The 16,077-nt window shown below is 36.4% G+C and overlaps 1 protein-coding gene across 2 annotated transcripts in view; it reads right to left on the reverse strand.

Annotated features, from left to right (window-relative positions):
* eys (eyes shut homolog) overlaps positions 1-16,077 on the reverse strand; it is a 170,822-nt gene that overhangs the window by 117,267 nt on the left and 37,478 nt on the right. For both annotated transcript variants that reach the window (XM_042433937.1, XM_042433936.1), the window contains exons 14-21: positions 14,623-14,736; positions 12,336-12,458; positions 11,167-11,280; positions 9,664-9,897; positions 8,037-8,159; positions 7,834-7,947; positions 4,416-4,529; positions 3,078-3,191 (exon numbers count right to left, since the gene is read on the reverse strand). In XM_042433937.1, coding sequence (XP_042289871.1) covers positions 3,078-3,191; positions 4,416-4,529; positions 7,834-7,947; positions 8,037-8,159; positions 9,664-9,897; positions 11,167-11,280; positions 12,336-12,458; positions 14,623-14,736 — 1,050 coding nt within the window. The remainder of the gene's footprint in view (positions 1-3,077; positions 3,192-4,415; positions 4,530-7,833; positions 7,948-8,036; positions 8,160-9,663; positions 9,898-11,166; positions 11,281-12,335; positions 12,459-14,622; positions 14,737-16,077) is intronic.

Below are 16,077 nucleotides of genomic sequence, written 5' to 3' on the forward strand. Positions count from 1 at the left end.
AGTGTTTTAATATCAACTGTAAAAACCCACATCATAGTACTGAACTATGAGCCATGTATGACAATATTGTGACCACTCTTAATGCCTCTAGTAAGCCCTTTTGTAAACATAAGAACAAGGTGCATAACATTAAACCTGGCTGGAATGATTGGCATCATGCTGCAGCTAGAGAGGCTTTAAAACTCTGATCATAATCAAGAAGACCTAGACAGGGGTCATTGCTTGAACATATAAAAACTTACCAATGCAAGATTTAAATATGCTCTTTGTTTTATTAAAAGAAATGAGAACACAATGAGAGCTGATTCACTTGGCAGGAGGCTGCAGAATAATAACCATTATGACTTCTGGAAAGAGGTCAAAGTTATGAATAACTTTAAAACTTCCTTACCATCCAACATCGAGGGTGCATGTGGCCCAGATAAAATAGTGAATACTGCAGAACACCTAAAGAATGACAGTCATAGGCTCTGTCCTCTGCTTGCCATGTGTTTTACTGGTTTCATAGTTTAGGGTGTCCTTCCAGACTTTATCACCCCTGTATTTTTAGTGTCTGTCATTAAAGGTGCAGTGTGTAGGATTTAGTGGCATCTAGCGGTGAGGTTGCAGATTGCAACAAACTGAATACCCCCACCCCAACCCCACCCCTTGCAAAAAATGCAAAAGGCCCTCTCTAGAGCCAGTGTTTGGTTTGTCCGTTCTGGGCTCATTCTAAGGTAACAAAAACATGATTCACAACATGACTTATTTTCAGGTGATTATACACTAGTGAAAACATATTTATGAATATTATATTCCATTTCTGCCAAATTTGTTTTGCTAGATGCCACTAAATTCTACACACTACACCTTTAAGGACAAATCTGGTAAACTAAATAGCATGGATAATTATAGACTTGTTGTCCATGCCAGTATTCTGTCTAAAGTGCTGGAAAGAATCCTGCTAACAAGGTTGGAAATGTTTGTTCTCACCACTGATAAAAGAAAACATGGCACTGATATGTGTATTTATGCTTTAAAAGGAAATAGTTGCTAAATATGGGAGCCAAAATTTCACTGTATTTATGTGTTTTACTGACGCATCCAAGGCCTTTGACGGAATTAATCATGAAAAATTATTTCTGAAATTGCTTGCTAGAGGTGTTCCAAAGTATATACTTAGGATACTAGTCTTCTAGTATGCTCATCAGACAATGCGGGTTAAATGGGGCAACGCTGTATCTGCCCCGTTTCATGTAAATAATGGCTTTCGCCAAGGTGGAATTTTGTCTCCTATTTTGTTCAGTGTGTATATGGATGACCTATTGAAACAATTGAATGGGTGTAACACAGGCTGTCATGTTGGAAACTCTGTTATCAATCATCTTATGTATGCTGATGACCTGGTAATCTTTAGGTCATATAGTGCTGGGCTGCAGCAATTACTGAAGGCGTGTTCACTGTACGGCAAAGATTATGACATTAACTTTAATGCCAAAAAGAGTAATGTCACAATGGTCAGAAGTAGAGAGTATAGGAAATTATTTTTTCCTGGGCTTCACTTGTGCGACATTCTTCTCATGACATACAAGGAAATAAAATATCTTTTCTGACTGATGATTTGAATGATGACAGAGATATTTATCGACAATGTTGTAAACTATATGCTCAGGCCAATATGTCTCTTCACAAGTTAAGAATGTGTTGTGTCAATGTAAAATGTTCAATATTTAGAGCTTTCTGCACACCTCTGTATACAGCTCATCTTTGGTGTTGCTACAGGAAAAGTAGCATGCAGAGGCTCATAGTGGCTTACAATGATGTTGTGAGGTTGCTGCTTCAGGTTCCCAGTTGGCATAGTGCCAGTCAACTGTTCTCTGGTGTTCCTACATATGAGGCAATTCTAAGACATCTGATGTACAACTTTGTGTCACTTGGATTAGTCAGAGAAGAGCATCATAGAGGCTTTAACCATCCCTCGAAAGAGCTGCTCTCGGTAATCATCCAGGCTCAGAAAACACTGGCGAGATAGCCTACATATGAACTGTTTTGTTTTAAATTGAATGATGAATTGTTGTGGTTTTACCTTGTATATCTTTATGTTTCATGTCTTTTCTTTTTCTCCTTTATATATATATATATATATATATATATATACACACACATATATATACACACACACTATGGACCCTATTGTGAGTCAGAAATAAAGTTTGAATTAAATTAAATTAGATCTGTCAGACTGGTCCTTGGGTTTTGACCAAGGCTCTTCATGACTGGTTGCTGGGTTTGTAGGGATGGGTGTGTCTAGGAGGAGTCTGGCTGGCTGGATGAATATTTTTCACATTTATAAATAATGGAGCCTGTTGTGCTCCTGTGAAACCCCAATGCTAGAATTTTATCTGCTGACAGTTTCTTAGACTTCATGGTAGAGTCTCTACCATAACATGCAACGGTGGATCTAAATGACAAACAGCTTTAGTTTCGTTGTCAATCATATTCAGTAAATATTTACCAATATGGGACTCAAACATGCTAAATATATATATTTTTTTATGTTTTTTAAAATAGAGGTAGAGGTGAAGCAGTAGTTCCAGCAACATCCTAAATCTACTTTCACCACTGTGTAGATCAATTATAACAATTGATAAAATCCTAATTTAATTGATTTTCAATGACAGTATCATGATGAAATTCTATTAAGTATTTCACATATTACTATCCTTTTAAATGTGGATAACCACTTTTGCTCATTTCTTTTTTATGGTCTTTATACAAGAAAAGATATTTCAGAAATGTATGACAGCACTGTAACATGTCATGTACACAACTGAATAATGCACAATTTATTCTCTGTTATTATATATAAACAACTAAATCAGCCAAGCTCTATCTTTTGAATTAATGATTGACATTGGCCACCTACCATGGCTAACATCTCACTAATTACTCAAGCTTTCTTCATTTTAACTACAGGTAGCAAATGAAGATGTACTAATTTTGTTGAGACATGTGAAGTGAGTTCAGACAGGTGAAAATAATAGTATGTGAAGTTAATTAACTTTGCTTTTTGTCCCCATTCCCTCAGTGCTCATTACCTTTAAATGGAGCCACACATTGGCAGAAGTAATTACCAGGCTGGTCAATGCAAGTGGCTCCATTCTTGCAGGGAGATGAAGCACACTCATCAATGTCAAGTTCACACTTGGTACCTTTGACAGAAAAGAACACAGATTGATGAATATGTTATACCGTAGGGTCACTGACATACATGTTAAACAGTTAAAAATCAATCAATATTTAAATAGCAAAACTGCAAGTTTTATCAGAAGACGAGCTTCTCTGTCCCACAAAGGAGAACTTGTACTATTGTCCAGACTACAAGCTTGTTAACATCACTCTGGAAAAACCACAATCTTTCAGTGTTCAAACTTGAGCTGAATGTATTAGAACCTGAAATAATTGGGTCAGTGTCTTTTGCAAAGGACTTATTTGGAAGATGCAGGTCTTAATGGCATTCGCACCGATGATGGGAAAGCTGATGCCAGTGCACTGGAGCGCTAAATACCGTCATAATACCTGAGAGGGTTCCCTACGGTGTTGCAGCAAGGTATGAAACAGCAGAGAACATCCTCACAGCAAGAGCTCCATTTCAGATATAATTTCTGAGCATTCAAGAAAAGTTCTCTTCCAACATATTCACAAAAATTTAAAAAGCTCCTTTGTGCGTTTTATTGTTCATTATGTACATCGAAGACTATTCTGTGGGAATTATATGCAATTATAAGGAGACAGCTAAAATTCCGTTACTGTGTTTGACTTTTCAGGGTGAGAAAACATGATCTTTGTTTTGGTCTACTATAGCATCATCATTCATCTTTGTACGTTTAATCAGCGGGTATCACAGCACCACACGTAGAGAAATAATTATTCTACAACACTAAAAAATATGTGCAAGTATTAAACTACTCCGCTGTTCTTGAATCATTATGAGGAGCTGCTGATGACTGCTGAATGTGTTAACTAATTGTAAAATACAAAAAAAAAAACAGATGTAAGTCATGACACATGATTCTGTTACACTTTGCCTACCAGGTGTGAAAAACTTCAAGTGTATACCCTCGCCTGCTAAAAGCTATTGAGTTACTGGGTCACTGAGCAAAAATAGACATTTTGCCTGAAATATTGTTTAATTGTGTCCTCCAACCAATACCTTTGTATGTGTTAAGAGTGTGATGTTTAATATTTGTTGAAACTCTTGAGAAGTGTTTGTTTATTTCTCGGACTGTGCTTTGTGGTATTTTTGTCCTGGAATACAATAGGTAAGGAATCCACGTCAATGGCGCACTACATACAGTATGTACTGTACATTTCGTTCATGTGAAAACATACAAAGACACTCCTCACACAAGTTTTAAAAAAAGGCATGCACTAACCTGTGAAGCCAGGCAAACAGATACATCCATAGCCATGAACAAGGTCAACACACGTGGCATTGTGCAGGCAGGGAGAGGATGTGCACTCATCTATGTTTACTTCACAGTAGTCCCCTGTAAAGATGACATTTAACAGAATCAGTGGTCACAAAAGTGCCCTGTTGCAGCATTGATTTTTCACATTTTATGACTCATACATATTCACTTTCCCTCATTGCATATGGCGTTAAGCTTCTACATGTAGAATATTAAATGTGATGGCTGGTGGCACCTTGAATCCCTTAGTAACAGTATTTTAAGACAGCTGTCACAAAAATTAAGACATCCAGATATTTCACATGCACATTTTGCAACATGTAAAATAAACAAATTATTACTGTTATGCTAGCAAAATTTATTTGACACTGACACTTTGTTTATAATATCATGGTGAATTTGCACATCTTTATACTCCTACTCTACCTCATTGCATTTTTTTCAGAGATCATCTATCTCTCTCTCTCTCTCTCTCTCTCTATTCCTACAAACAGGAGCTTTAAATTCAGTCCAGATGAAGTTCAAACAACTGCATTGTTCCTCTGAAAAAAAAAGATTTATGTTTATTCCTATATTGTACATAATACAAAGAATAGTTAACTTAAAATACAATATTTATCATTATCTCATTGTTTTTCTCCTCATTTTGTTTCTCTGAAAATACAGAGCTGGTCAACAACATGTTTATCTGCACGTGAACTCAGCCGCAAGAGGATTTTTTTTTTTTTTTTGCACTTTCACTAATTCACACATCTACAGTCTCTGCAAGCTCTGGAAGAGGCTGTTATATAGTGCAAAATGCCGAAGTGAGAACAGGCCTTGGAATAATAGCAAGAGCCCATGTGATTACTGTGTACAGCTTGTGCAGCTCTTGTAACAATATAAAGAATAGAGTTTGTTTTATAACCTTATCGCCTCCCATGTGGCCAGGATGTGGCCTGAGGGTTAGCTCAGTTAACACACTGAGGTCCTCTTAAGAGTTTTTGTCAATACTGATGGTCAATGTGGTCAAAATGTCTCGGTTCCTCTTCAACACTCTGGGGACATCCAAAGATTTTTTATGATATCTCCTATTGGGAAATGCAGTTTCAGCTGACTGATAATTGACTGATAACAAGTGTCTGTCTCACTATTTATTTGTTTATTCTTACATTTTCAGCATTTAATACAGTGATTAAAAAGTAGTTTTACAATTTAACTGTCAGTCTAAACCACCTCTGTTCAGAAAATCCACAATAAAAGTGGGGTGACTTCCTCTACATCATATTATGAGATTTTTTGGCCCATTAGTGAAAAGAGGTAAAATGCAGTTTGGGTGGCCAGTTGGTGGGTCAGTCCATTTTGGTCCAGAGTAAGATGCCTCTCTGACTACTGGCCAGACAACCATGAAATTTGGTACGGACATTCATTGTCCCACATGGATGATTAGTGCTGCATGATTTTACTCTAGTGCCACCATCAGGCAATAAAATATATCGGGCAGTTTAATGGATAAACCTTTTCCTTTTGCCAACTTGAAACTTGTATTGAAAACTGAATTTCCATGAAATTAATGGAGGACTATAATGCAATTTGCTGAGCATATTCTTGCTCCCACAGGGATAAACCCATTTGATTTTAATGACTCCATGGCCTTATTTCTGGTGCCAGCCTAAAGATAAACATTGGATTTTTAAACTAACTATTAGTAGGCACATCCAAGGCCAATCAATGACAAACATTTCAAAAAAGTTGTTCATTCTACCCAACACTTCTGTATTATGGGGTTCAATGAATACTCCAAGTACCACTAACAGAGATTTAGACTACTGGTTCTGTTGATTAGCAATATAAATTTTATGAATCACATAAAAACAATGATAAATCTTAAAATTAATCTGAAAAACACTATTGCTGAATATCACTGAGAAAAGAAAACTATAAGGGTCGAGAATTCCCAATATATATTGCACTTAATTTGGGCTTTTTCTTTGCGAAACCAACTGTATCACCTATGTAGGTATTTTGTATTTATGATTTAAATTATTTACAGTTGACACACAACATATATGTTTAACTTAACATGCCTATGTGATTGAGCATATCACCTACCACACAGCAGAGACAGTTGTTACTGTCCTCACATAAAAAATATTGCCCTGATGGGATTTCTGTGGCTCCTCCGTAACTCTTCCTCAATAAAAGGTTTCCATTATTGAGAGGCACCAAGGTTGAATGAAATGTAATCAAAAAATTGTCCGCTTACATAACTCCTAAAAATGCACAGTTCGACTGTATTACTTAGAGTGTACACCTTCCCATTCCTCAGATTCATTTGCAGTACCACCTACCACCATGGGCTAAGACAATAAAACATACAGTAACTCGTCAGATCCAGCCCCAAGCATGTAATAAATGTACTTTATAATTTTCATAGTTCAGTTGTGGATCTGAACTTTGATTTTCCTCAAATCTGATCAGGACCGACCCTGTTACAAATCAAACTAACCTCTCTTATAAATAAACATATGAGAAGGTTAAATTTTAAAGATTTGACTAACTGCGTGCCCCAGTAGCATACTGGGTAAGACACATGCCACATAACCACAACATCTGCGGTTGGATTCCGGCAGCAGACCTTTGTTGCATGTCTCCTTTGTTTCCTGTCCAATCTCTCCACTGTCACTATAATATATATACACTACATATATATATATATATATATATTTTTTTTTTTTTTTTTTTTTTTTTACTCACAAATATATAGGAATTGAAGTTCCCTTATGTACAGCATTTGATTTGCATGGAAATAGAAACTGATCAACACTTAGTCCAGCAGAGTGTGAAAGAAGTGTCATGAGCCAGTACGTGCTGAACATGTACTGCTGTTCATGGAGTACAGGGAGGTCTGTATATTAACAGTGTTCAACCGTTATATACTGTATGTATATCACATGACCTAACACAGCATAATTAGAAATGTATAAAACGACATGTTTTTATTGTTGCATTGAGATCAAATTACATGACAAACGGACATATTACATTTTCATCATCACCAATGTTGTCATGATAACCAAGTGTGTAATTTCTGGAAGAAAAAGCTCTTAACGTCATATCAGTTTGACCACATTTCATGAAAATTGTTGATGCCGTATTCATAATACCTACATTTTCTGTAAATTTAGATCTGGATTCATCTCAACATTTCCTTAAATTCTTTGTATGCTCAGTATGCCTGACCATGCCGTAGTGATGTCAGCACAATCGAATTTTGATCAATTTCAAGCCTGCCAATTAAAGCACACAGGTATGAAGTTGCCTCCCACTCATCACTCATCACATAGAAGTTTGAGCAGTGTTCTGCAAACATAACACAGTCACAGCAAGTATATAAAAATACCTGTGACTCCAAGAGGACACTGACAGCTGAATGAGTTGAGGTCATCAATGCAGGAGCCTCCATTTCTACAAGGCTGGCTGAGACATTCGTTCACTTCAATCTCGCAGTTATTTCCTGAGAAAGCAACATATTGACACATTGCCTCTGTGAATAAAACGTCACTCTAACTCCCAAAAAATAGCTTCAAGATAGCTTTCACTTACCAATAAATCCAGGTGCACAGAAGCAATTGTAGCCATTGAGAGTGTCTTTACAAATACTCAGGACTCCACACGGCTTGTCTTCACAACCATCTATGTTTATCTCACAAAATTGGCCTGTTAAACCTGCAGAGAGAGGACAGGATGTTCAGATGGCGATCCTTTAACATTCCTGTAGGATTTTTCATAATACTACCTACTAAAAAACCCTTAAGGATCACAACTGTAGTATATAGTTAGTCCTCAAGAGTTACTGCTGAACAGCAATGAAAACAACTATAAAAAATGTAAAACTATTTCATAATTGTTCATTACGTCCCTGTCTTTCCTTTTCTAAATTATAAAAATGTACAGTTATTTTATCACTAATTGATGACCTTTTTAAAAGTAAATGTTTCTGTGTAACTCTAGAAATGTATAGTAATCATGTTTGTGTTTGGGTTTGACACAAGTATTTAGAAAAGATACCAAATGATAAAATGCAATGTTTTTGTCCACAAATAGATAGATATTTCCACTGTTACTACATGGACAGTCAGTGGCGGTAGGAATGTACGGCAGGGAAGAGGACTGTTAGCAAACATAGATGCAAACTATGCTGGTTTCAAAATATTCTGAAAATCTGCTCTGCAAATGTTTTATGGGGAAGGAAATACGTTCAACACAAATTCTGGTGTGAAACACTAAATTCAAACGTAACTTTGTTTACAAGAAAACTCCTTAGAGTAACTATAAACTTTTCTTGTTCTTTCATGTTCAGTTACCTAAGTCAAGGAAGTTTTTTATAAACTTCTCCTCTGCTCCAATCTACTGATCTATTGCTTTGCTTCTTTAAATGACATCATTTTTGTTTGTTTAACATGGGTGAATAATGAAAACACTTAATGAAGTACATGCTGTTCACCTAAAGGCTGAGAAGCAACATGGTGAGTAATTATTCGCTTGTGAAATTCAGTGATTATGGGTCTAAAAATGGCAGATACGTGCAGTAAATACTATGCAATAATGCAGTAAGTGGGACTATTTGCTCTATTTTCTTCTTTTCATAAGTATAACAATTATAATTTTTGTTAATTATTACATAATTAACAAAAATTACAAGGGTATTTTGAGATAGGTAATGCCTTGATATTGCAATTATCAAACATATCTTTATTGGAAAAAAACTAAGCTGACATGAACATTATGTGACTCATACTTGCAGTTACCTTAACTGCTGCATGATTCCCAGTAAATACATTATCAGTGAATTACTGCATCTTTTATGATGAAATCCTTTTTTTAAAAATGGAAACTACTTTATTATCACATGGGAAATATTCGGTAAAGTAAAATGCTATGTAATGACAGTATATCCCTTTGATAAAATACCAACAGAAGACTATTGGATCCTAAGTGGGCAAACAGACATTCCAAGCATCATCTCTGCTTTGAAGTCAGATCACAACCTGATGAACTGAGCCCTGACTTACACATTTCATAAGGCTGTTACGTGTTGTTGCTTAAGGCCAAAGAGATTACACTCCCACAGAGAAGGAAGCTGAACAAGTGAAAGCATCAAACCGGGAGTGTGCCTGCTATAAGGAATTGCCTCCATTTGAAACAAGTCTCTGCTGGATGGTGAACCTACCTGGCAAACAATCACACTTGAACCCTCTTGATAGATCCACACACACTGAACCATGTTGACACAGGCCATCAACACAGTGCTTTATAGGTGTTCTGCAGTACGGCCCAGTGTACCCATGTTGACACACACATCTATAAGTATTTGCCAGCCCTTCACAGAGCAGAGTCCCCTCAGGGTCGCAAGGATTTGACACACATTGGTTCACAGATGAGGAGCAGTCATTGCCATGGTATCCTGTAAGAGGTGGGATCAAAGAAGTGATTGATGTGCTGTGCTGTGTACAGTATCCTTCTGCTGCCTTCCCACGTCTGGCAGACATCATGGATTGTGATTTCATGTAATGCTGTCATTGCCAGTGTTTTTCCTCCCTGTTGATTTACATATTTTATTCAGCCAGAGCTTGAGCAATAAAACCAAGAGGGGATTTCAGCAGCAGTACACAACCTACAGAAAAAAACAAAAAACTTGCCAATTGTATCATCATCATCATCTCATTTGTGGATTTGTGCTTTCTAATGGGTATTCACACAGAGGTGAAAGCTGTTTGGTGATACAGTAGAAACCGCTTATAGTGATCACGTCTCTTCGAGTCAAATTGATCACTATAAGCGGATGATTATTATATCCAATTTTTTTTTCTTTATTTCTCATGCCGATTACCATCTAATTGACATTTGTATATTTATTACATGAATATAAAGCAATGAAATGCTTTGCTATTTACTGAATTTTACTGACTGTTTAAAAATACAGTACAGCTGTTTCAAACGCTTGTTGTTTCTGCTATATCTCTCTGCAGTTTTGCTGCTGCATCTCACTGGTTCGTTTTTGGCAGTTTGTCATAAGCTTCAAGGAGATTACATTTTTCATTGAGAGAAAATTACTTTTTTTTTTCCCCATCATGATTTCAATGTGCATGCAGCACCAGCCTCAGGTAACCAGCCGGAAGCAGACGGGTTCCCACGAGGCAATAATGGTGCTGCAACCACGTACATATCATACATGTATCATGGGAGTTTTAGTATTTTACATTTTTTTTCCATATATTGTCATGTATGAAAAGACCCAAAATGAACACTGTAAGCGGACTACTTGATTACTATAGGCAAATTATTTAAACAGCACTTGTATAGGAATAATTCTGTCCTGAGCTTTTTGATCCATATAAGCGGATGATCACTGTAACTGTGATCACTAAGCGGTTTCCACTGTACCACGGTAATCAACAGCACTAATATATTTTTATATGCATTAAAAGCTGAATTTAGAAAGGTGCTGGTGTAGAATAAACTAAGAAGAGCACATGACACACTGTGGTTTTAATGATTATATGGCTTAGTGTTATTTTTACTAAACACACCATTGCATGTCTACATTACTGGAGTAAAATGACTAAAGAGCATAAGCCAAGCTTGGTTCATATAACAAATTAGAACAGCAAAGATTGATCTTTCCAAAGTCATTACCAATCTACTGTATGCATTTCTTTAGAAGGGAAAATACCTGGAGGGCAAAAACATTGTAATTCTCCTGCTAAGCTGCGGGAACAGGTTCCTCCATTTTTGCAGAATTCAACATCTGATGTGCATGATGAGACAGCAGTCGAGCAATTCTTACCTGGAAGGTAAATATATAAATTTAATAGTACTTCATAATAATGTCACTTGCAACAATGTGTAGTGCGAGTATGCTGTTTATGCTGTATATACTTCATGTCACCTTCAGTAATTTTAATCAACTCCTTACTCATCAATGCTGCACTAGAATTTGCAATATAGACCTTACGATGTCTTACTCTAATCTTTATTTATAATCTAATTCTCTTCATCGTTATTTGACTGTTACATCTTGGAGCCTGCCTGAAGCCTATGGATTTCACTGTCTTATTTCTGTGACAATAAAAAACCAAAGAACTGTGAACCTTGAAATGACTGTTAAATGAGCGCTATCAAGATTAACACAAACTAAGAAAGATCATATCGCCAACATAATGACACATCTCAGTAACCCATCATACAAATGAATTTGACTACACAGAGTAACTCTCATTAACAAGATGTAATAGCGTGATGAGAGGTACAGTGATATATGCCTGTGTTCAGTAATGGAGTCAGTAAAGATGATACTACAGTATATTTGCCGTATCTTTGTACTTTCAGTGTCTAATATGGTTTCCTCACACAGACAAAAGAACACATAATTTATTTGGTCTAGTTTTCAAGTGGCCTGTAGTGCTACAGTATATAAACAAAAATAAAACCTATGGGGGTGATGGACATATAACACCACAGCAAATATAAAACTAGAGATAAATGAACACGTATCAGTAATGTTCAGCTTGGCATTTTGTCAACATAAATCTGTACTAACATAAATGCTTTTGCGTTGGCTTTAATAAAAGATACAGTACATAATAAATACAGATATAGATTCTTTTAACCAATATATTATCTTAGGATAAACACACATTGCGCTGTGTTCAATGTCTACAGAAGGAGAGACAAATACCGTTTATCTTCATACTCAATCAGACGCAATGACTCTGAAATTGGTGAATGAGCTCTTACAGTACGATAGAACCACTTTTGATGGTTATCACAGCTGAAGAGTCATCAATCCACACTGTATTCATTAAAGCCTAAACTATGAAAATGATGACATAGATAACTCACCAGCAAAGCCCAAAGGACAGATGCACTCATAGTCTGCAACCAGGTCAATACATGTGGAATTATTGGCGCAGTATCCATGAACACATTCATCATAGTTGATTTCACAGTTCAGCCCCCCAAACCCTGGTATGAAGAGAGAAAGAAAAATCTCTTCAGAGATGGCGTGTGAATGTCAGTAAACACCAGACTTGAGAGGATACTAATTAGTATCAAATTACACCCAAGAGCAATTTATTAATGTAACATGACTTTCCAAGGCAAAGCTTATACCGAGTAAACAATCAAATTCTGTGGAGAATACGCTGAGTGACGGTCTGGATTTGAGGAAATAAATTATATATTTCTTCATATTGCGTGTGTCTACTTGATTAACATTTTTTTTCTATATCAGCACATTTGATATTTCAAAAATAAATGGTTAATGTCATGAAGTAAAAATGAGTGCTGCCAATTTCTGACATTTTAGTCCCCCATAAATATATTCCTCCACATGGTCACGCTACAAAATGACTATCATTAGCACTGTCACACACAGCAGCTACAGGAGGCCCATGACTAATGCGTGGCTATCAGCACCATCGGTGCAGGTCAAATTCTCATCATTTCTCAAACTGACCATGGAACCAATTTCCACCTCTCTCCATGTCATAAAATTTGACAATTATCTTGACTTCATTAAAAATGTATAGCAGGCTTCACCCGCAATCAACGTTTAATCAGAGGTATGTCTCACAGGTAAGATGTCAACTGGACCAAGACATTATTGGAAAAAATACCTGAGATTTATTCTTTCTAGCTCTAATGATTCAAGTACCAATTTCTGAAAGGAATCAGGCATTTACACGATGGAATGATTTTATGTGATCAGAGAAATCTAAAGCAAATATTTGTTAACCTGACGGGTATTAAAGTGTAATCTAGGAAACTGCAGGAAATGTGTAAATGAAAAGCCTTGTGAATAAAAGTAGCATTATAAAACACCTTTTATTAAGAGTATACAGGTTTTCATTCCAAGCAAAGCAACTGAGCAACTTTAATGTTTAGTTCCTGCTCTTTGGCTCAAGTTGCGCTAATCAGAAAGGTTGGGACTTAATACTGAGAGACCTCTATGGCACATGGTTGTGCAGAGATTAAGATACATTTTTACTGTCGTCAGATCGAGGACATGGAGTTGGGCAGAGCAGAAGATGATAATATTCCGCAATTACATAAAGGTGCGTTTTAGTTCAGGACAGAGTCTGCAGATAAGAAATAGTCTATGCTGAATCTAATGTGCGACAAGTGGTCTCTTCATTGGGGAGCAGTAATTTATTAATATTGAATGTAATTTCTTTTTTATTGTTCATATACTGAGGAGATTTTCTTGCCATGGAGAGGACTCTGAGGAATGGTGTTTCAAACCCATTTTCTGCACTGATGAGTTCTTGAGTTGATCATGTTAAGGAAACTAGTATGAGGAAGATCACATTTCTGTGATTTCTATGATTAAAAACCGTAGTCCATTATTATAAAGATCTGAGAGGCAAGTCATTTCTTTTTGATTACAAAGAATAAACTTAATGGGATTAATGTCAATTGTAAAAATAAGGTTGAGCTGGTTGGAAGAGTGGATACAGAGAAAACTAATTAGGCAATAATGTTTTTCTCATTTGTTTTCTTGACATTTTTTAAACTATTTGAGAGGTAGACTGGAGACGGGAGTCAATGAGACAAAGTAAGTGACTCTGGCTAGAACGATCATTTTGAAAGTGACTATCGTTATCAGAGAAACAGGAATTGGTACAGGTGATCAAAATATGAAAATAAACTCTGAATGGGATTAGGTTTGTAAAGATTATTAATCTGGGATTTACATATATACATTGTTACCATAGGTGAAATTCATGAGTGTAACTGTGACACAATATTGAGAGTAAATGTGTGAGTCATAGCAGCATTCGTTTTTTGGATACTTTCTAAGATTGGTATTTTCCATGTACGTGAGCACAAATTGGAAGAAAGCCTGCCTTGTTGATTTGAGTTGTGCCTGCAGTGGAAATAACTCACTATCTTTTGATCTCTGTTGGTCCATTTATCCACAGGAATAAGAAATAGACTATACCACATAACAAATTACAGCGAGAAAGAGTGTAAAAGTGTTTTTGAATGGCTTTTTTCATTTAAGCCAGGATCATAACTCCAGGGTTGAAATCAGTTGGTTACACACTTAAAAACAGACACAGGTCTGAATTAGCCACATAATCGCATCATCTCGACTATTGGAAGACCTAACTGCATTGCAACTTACCCTCTGTGCAGAAGCACTGATATAAGTCAATGCCGTCCACACAAATACCACCATTCTGGCATGGCTTTGATTCACACTCATTGAGATTTACTTCACAAAATGACCCTCCAAACCCTGCAGCACATGTTAAAAAAAAAACAAAACAAAAAAAAGCAGAGAGTTACTAGAATCCTTTCACTTGGTTTCATTCTTCAGCCAATTAGGATCAGCATGACTTTGTTTTCACAAACAAAAGCTAGTTTTCAAAGCTTGTATTGATTCAAAGAGCTTGCTGGGCACATACAGACTCAGCTCACTGGATCATTTAATCATGTTTAATAAGAGCCAGTCATTGCCCTTCTGATTTATTACATTAAACAAGCCAAATCCAGTGATTTTTAAGATCAAAGTCAATCTATACACAAAGGGGACCACATGAAACAAATAACATGCATGAGTGCATATGTGTAAACGCACACACACACACACACACACACACACACACACACCCACACACACACAGAGACCATTAAAGAGAAGAAGCATGTCAGTGTTTAAGGTGCATAATGGCTGGTGCTACACAGGCTGTATGTGGGTTAACCTAACACTTGTCTACCATAGATCATGTGTTATTGTGTGCAAAATGTGAATGTTTCACACAGTCAGCCCAGGATTACTCAGAGCATAAGGGTCCTGAGATGCTCTTTACAATTAGGAATGTGGAAAAAAAACTGTCATGGAAGCTGTCTCACTGCAGAATAAGCAGTTTCCTGTTAAATAAAACTGTAGTGTTATACAAAAACAAGAACAACAACCTGCTGGATGTCAAAAACTGTCTCTTGCCAAGGAGGGCTTTTGATTAAACAACAGCTTTTGGAGCTCAAATAATTTTATGGCAAAAATAAGTCTTGCACTGCGAAGTTGTTGCTCTGAAATAAATGCTAATGTAAAACAAAAAGATATTACTGTCAAAAATGTTTGGAGGTTATAAAAACACAATTATTGCCCTACAAAATATTCAAGAGTTTAATCATTTAAAAATCTGGAAGAATTTCCTCCAGCGGTTTTAATAAAAGGCCAGTATTTCCATTTTTTTTAATAACAACTAATACACATGAAATACACACAATCAAACAATACAAACAAAATGACATGCAAAATGCACCTTTCTGAATTCATCCAACATCCTCGCTCCAAGGATATGAAAATACTAAATAGTAGGTCAAAAAATCTGACAGCGTGGGATACACAGTATAAAGAGTGAGGGTATGAGTAACATGTTTTGCAACACATTAAGTTGGCGAGCATTAGATGATATGGATGCCAAGCCAACCGACCTGAAACATCTAGACAAGACAGCATTTCACAGTTTGCCCTTGAGAAGTGATCTGGGGAGAGCAGCTCGCTGCAGGTTGCTTTCATTTACATAAGAAATCACTCACAATCTTTCACTTTGACATGTGCCAGGCATAAGTG

Source organism: Thunnus maccoyii, chromosome 14, assembly GCF_910596095.1.
Source record: "Thunnus maccoyii chromosome 14, fThuMac1.1, whole genome shotgun sequence".
In the NCBI taxonomy this organism is placed as follows: domain Eukaryota; kingdom Metazoa; phylum Chordata; class Actinopteri; order Scombriformes; family Scombridae; genus Thunnus; species Thunnus maccoyii.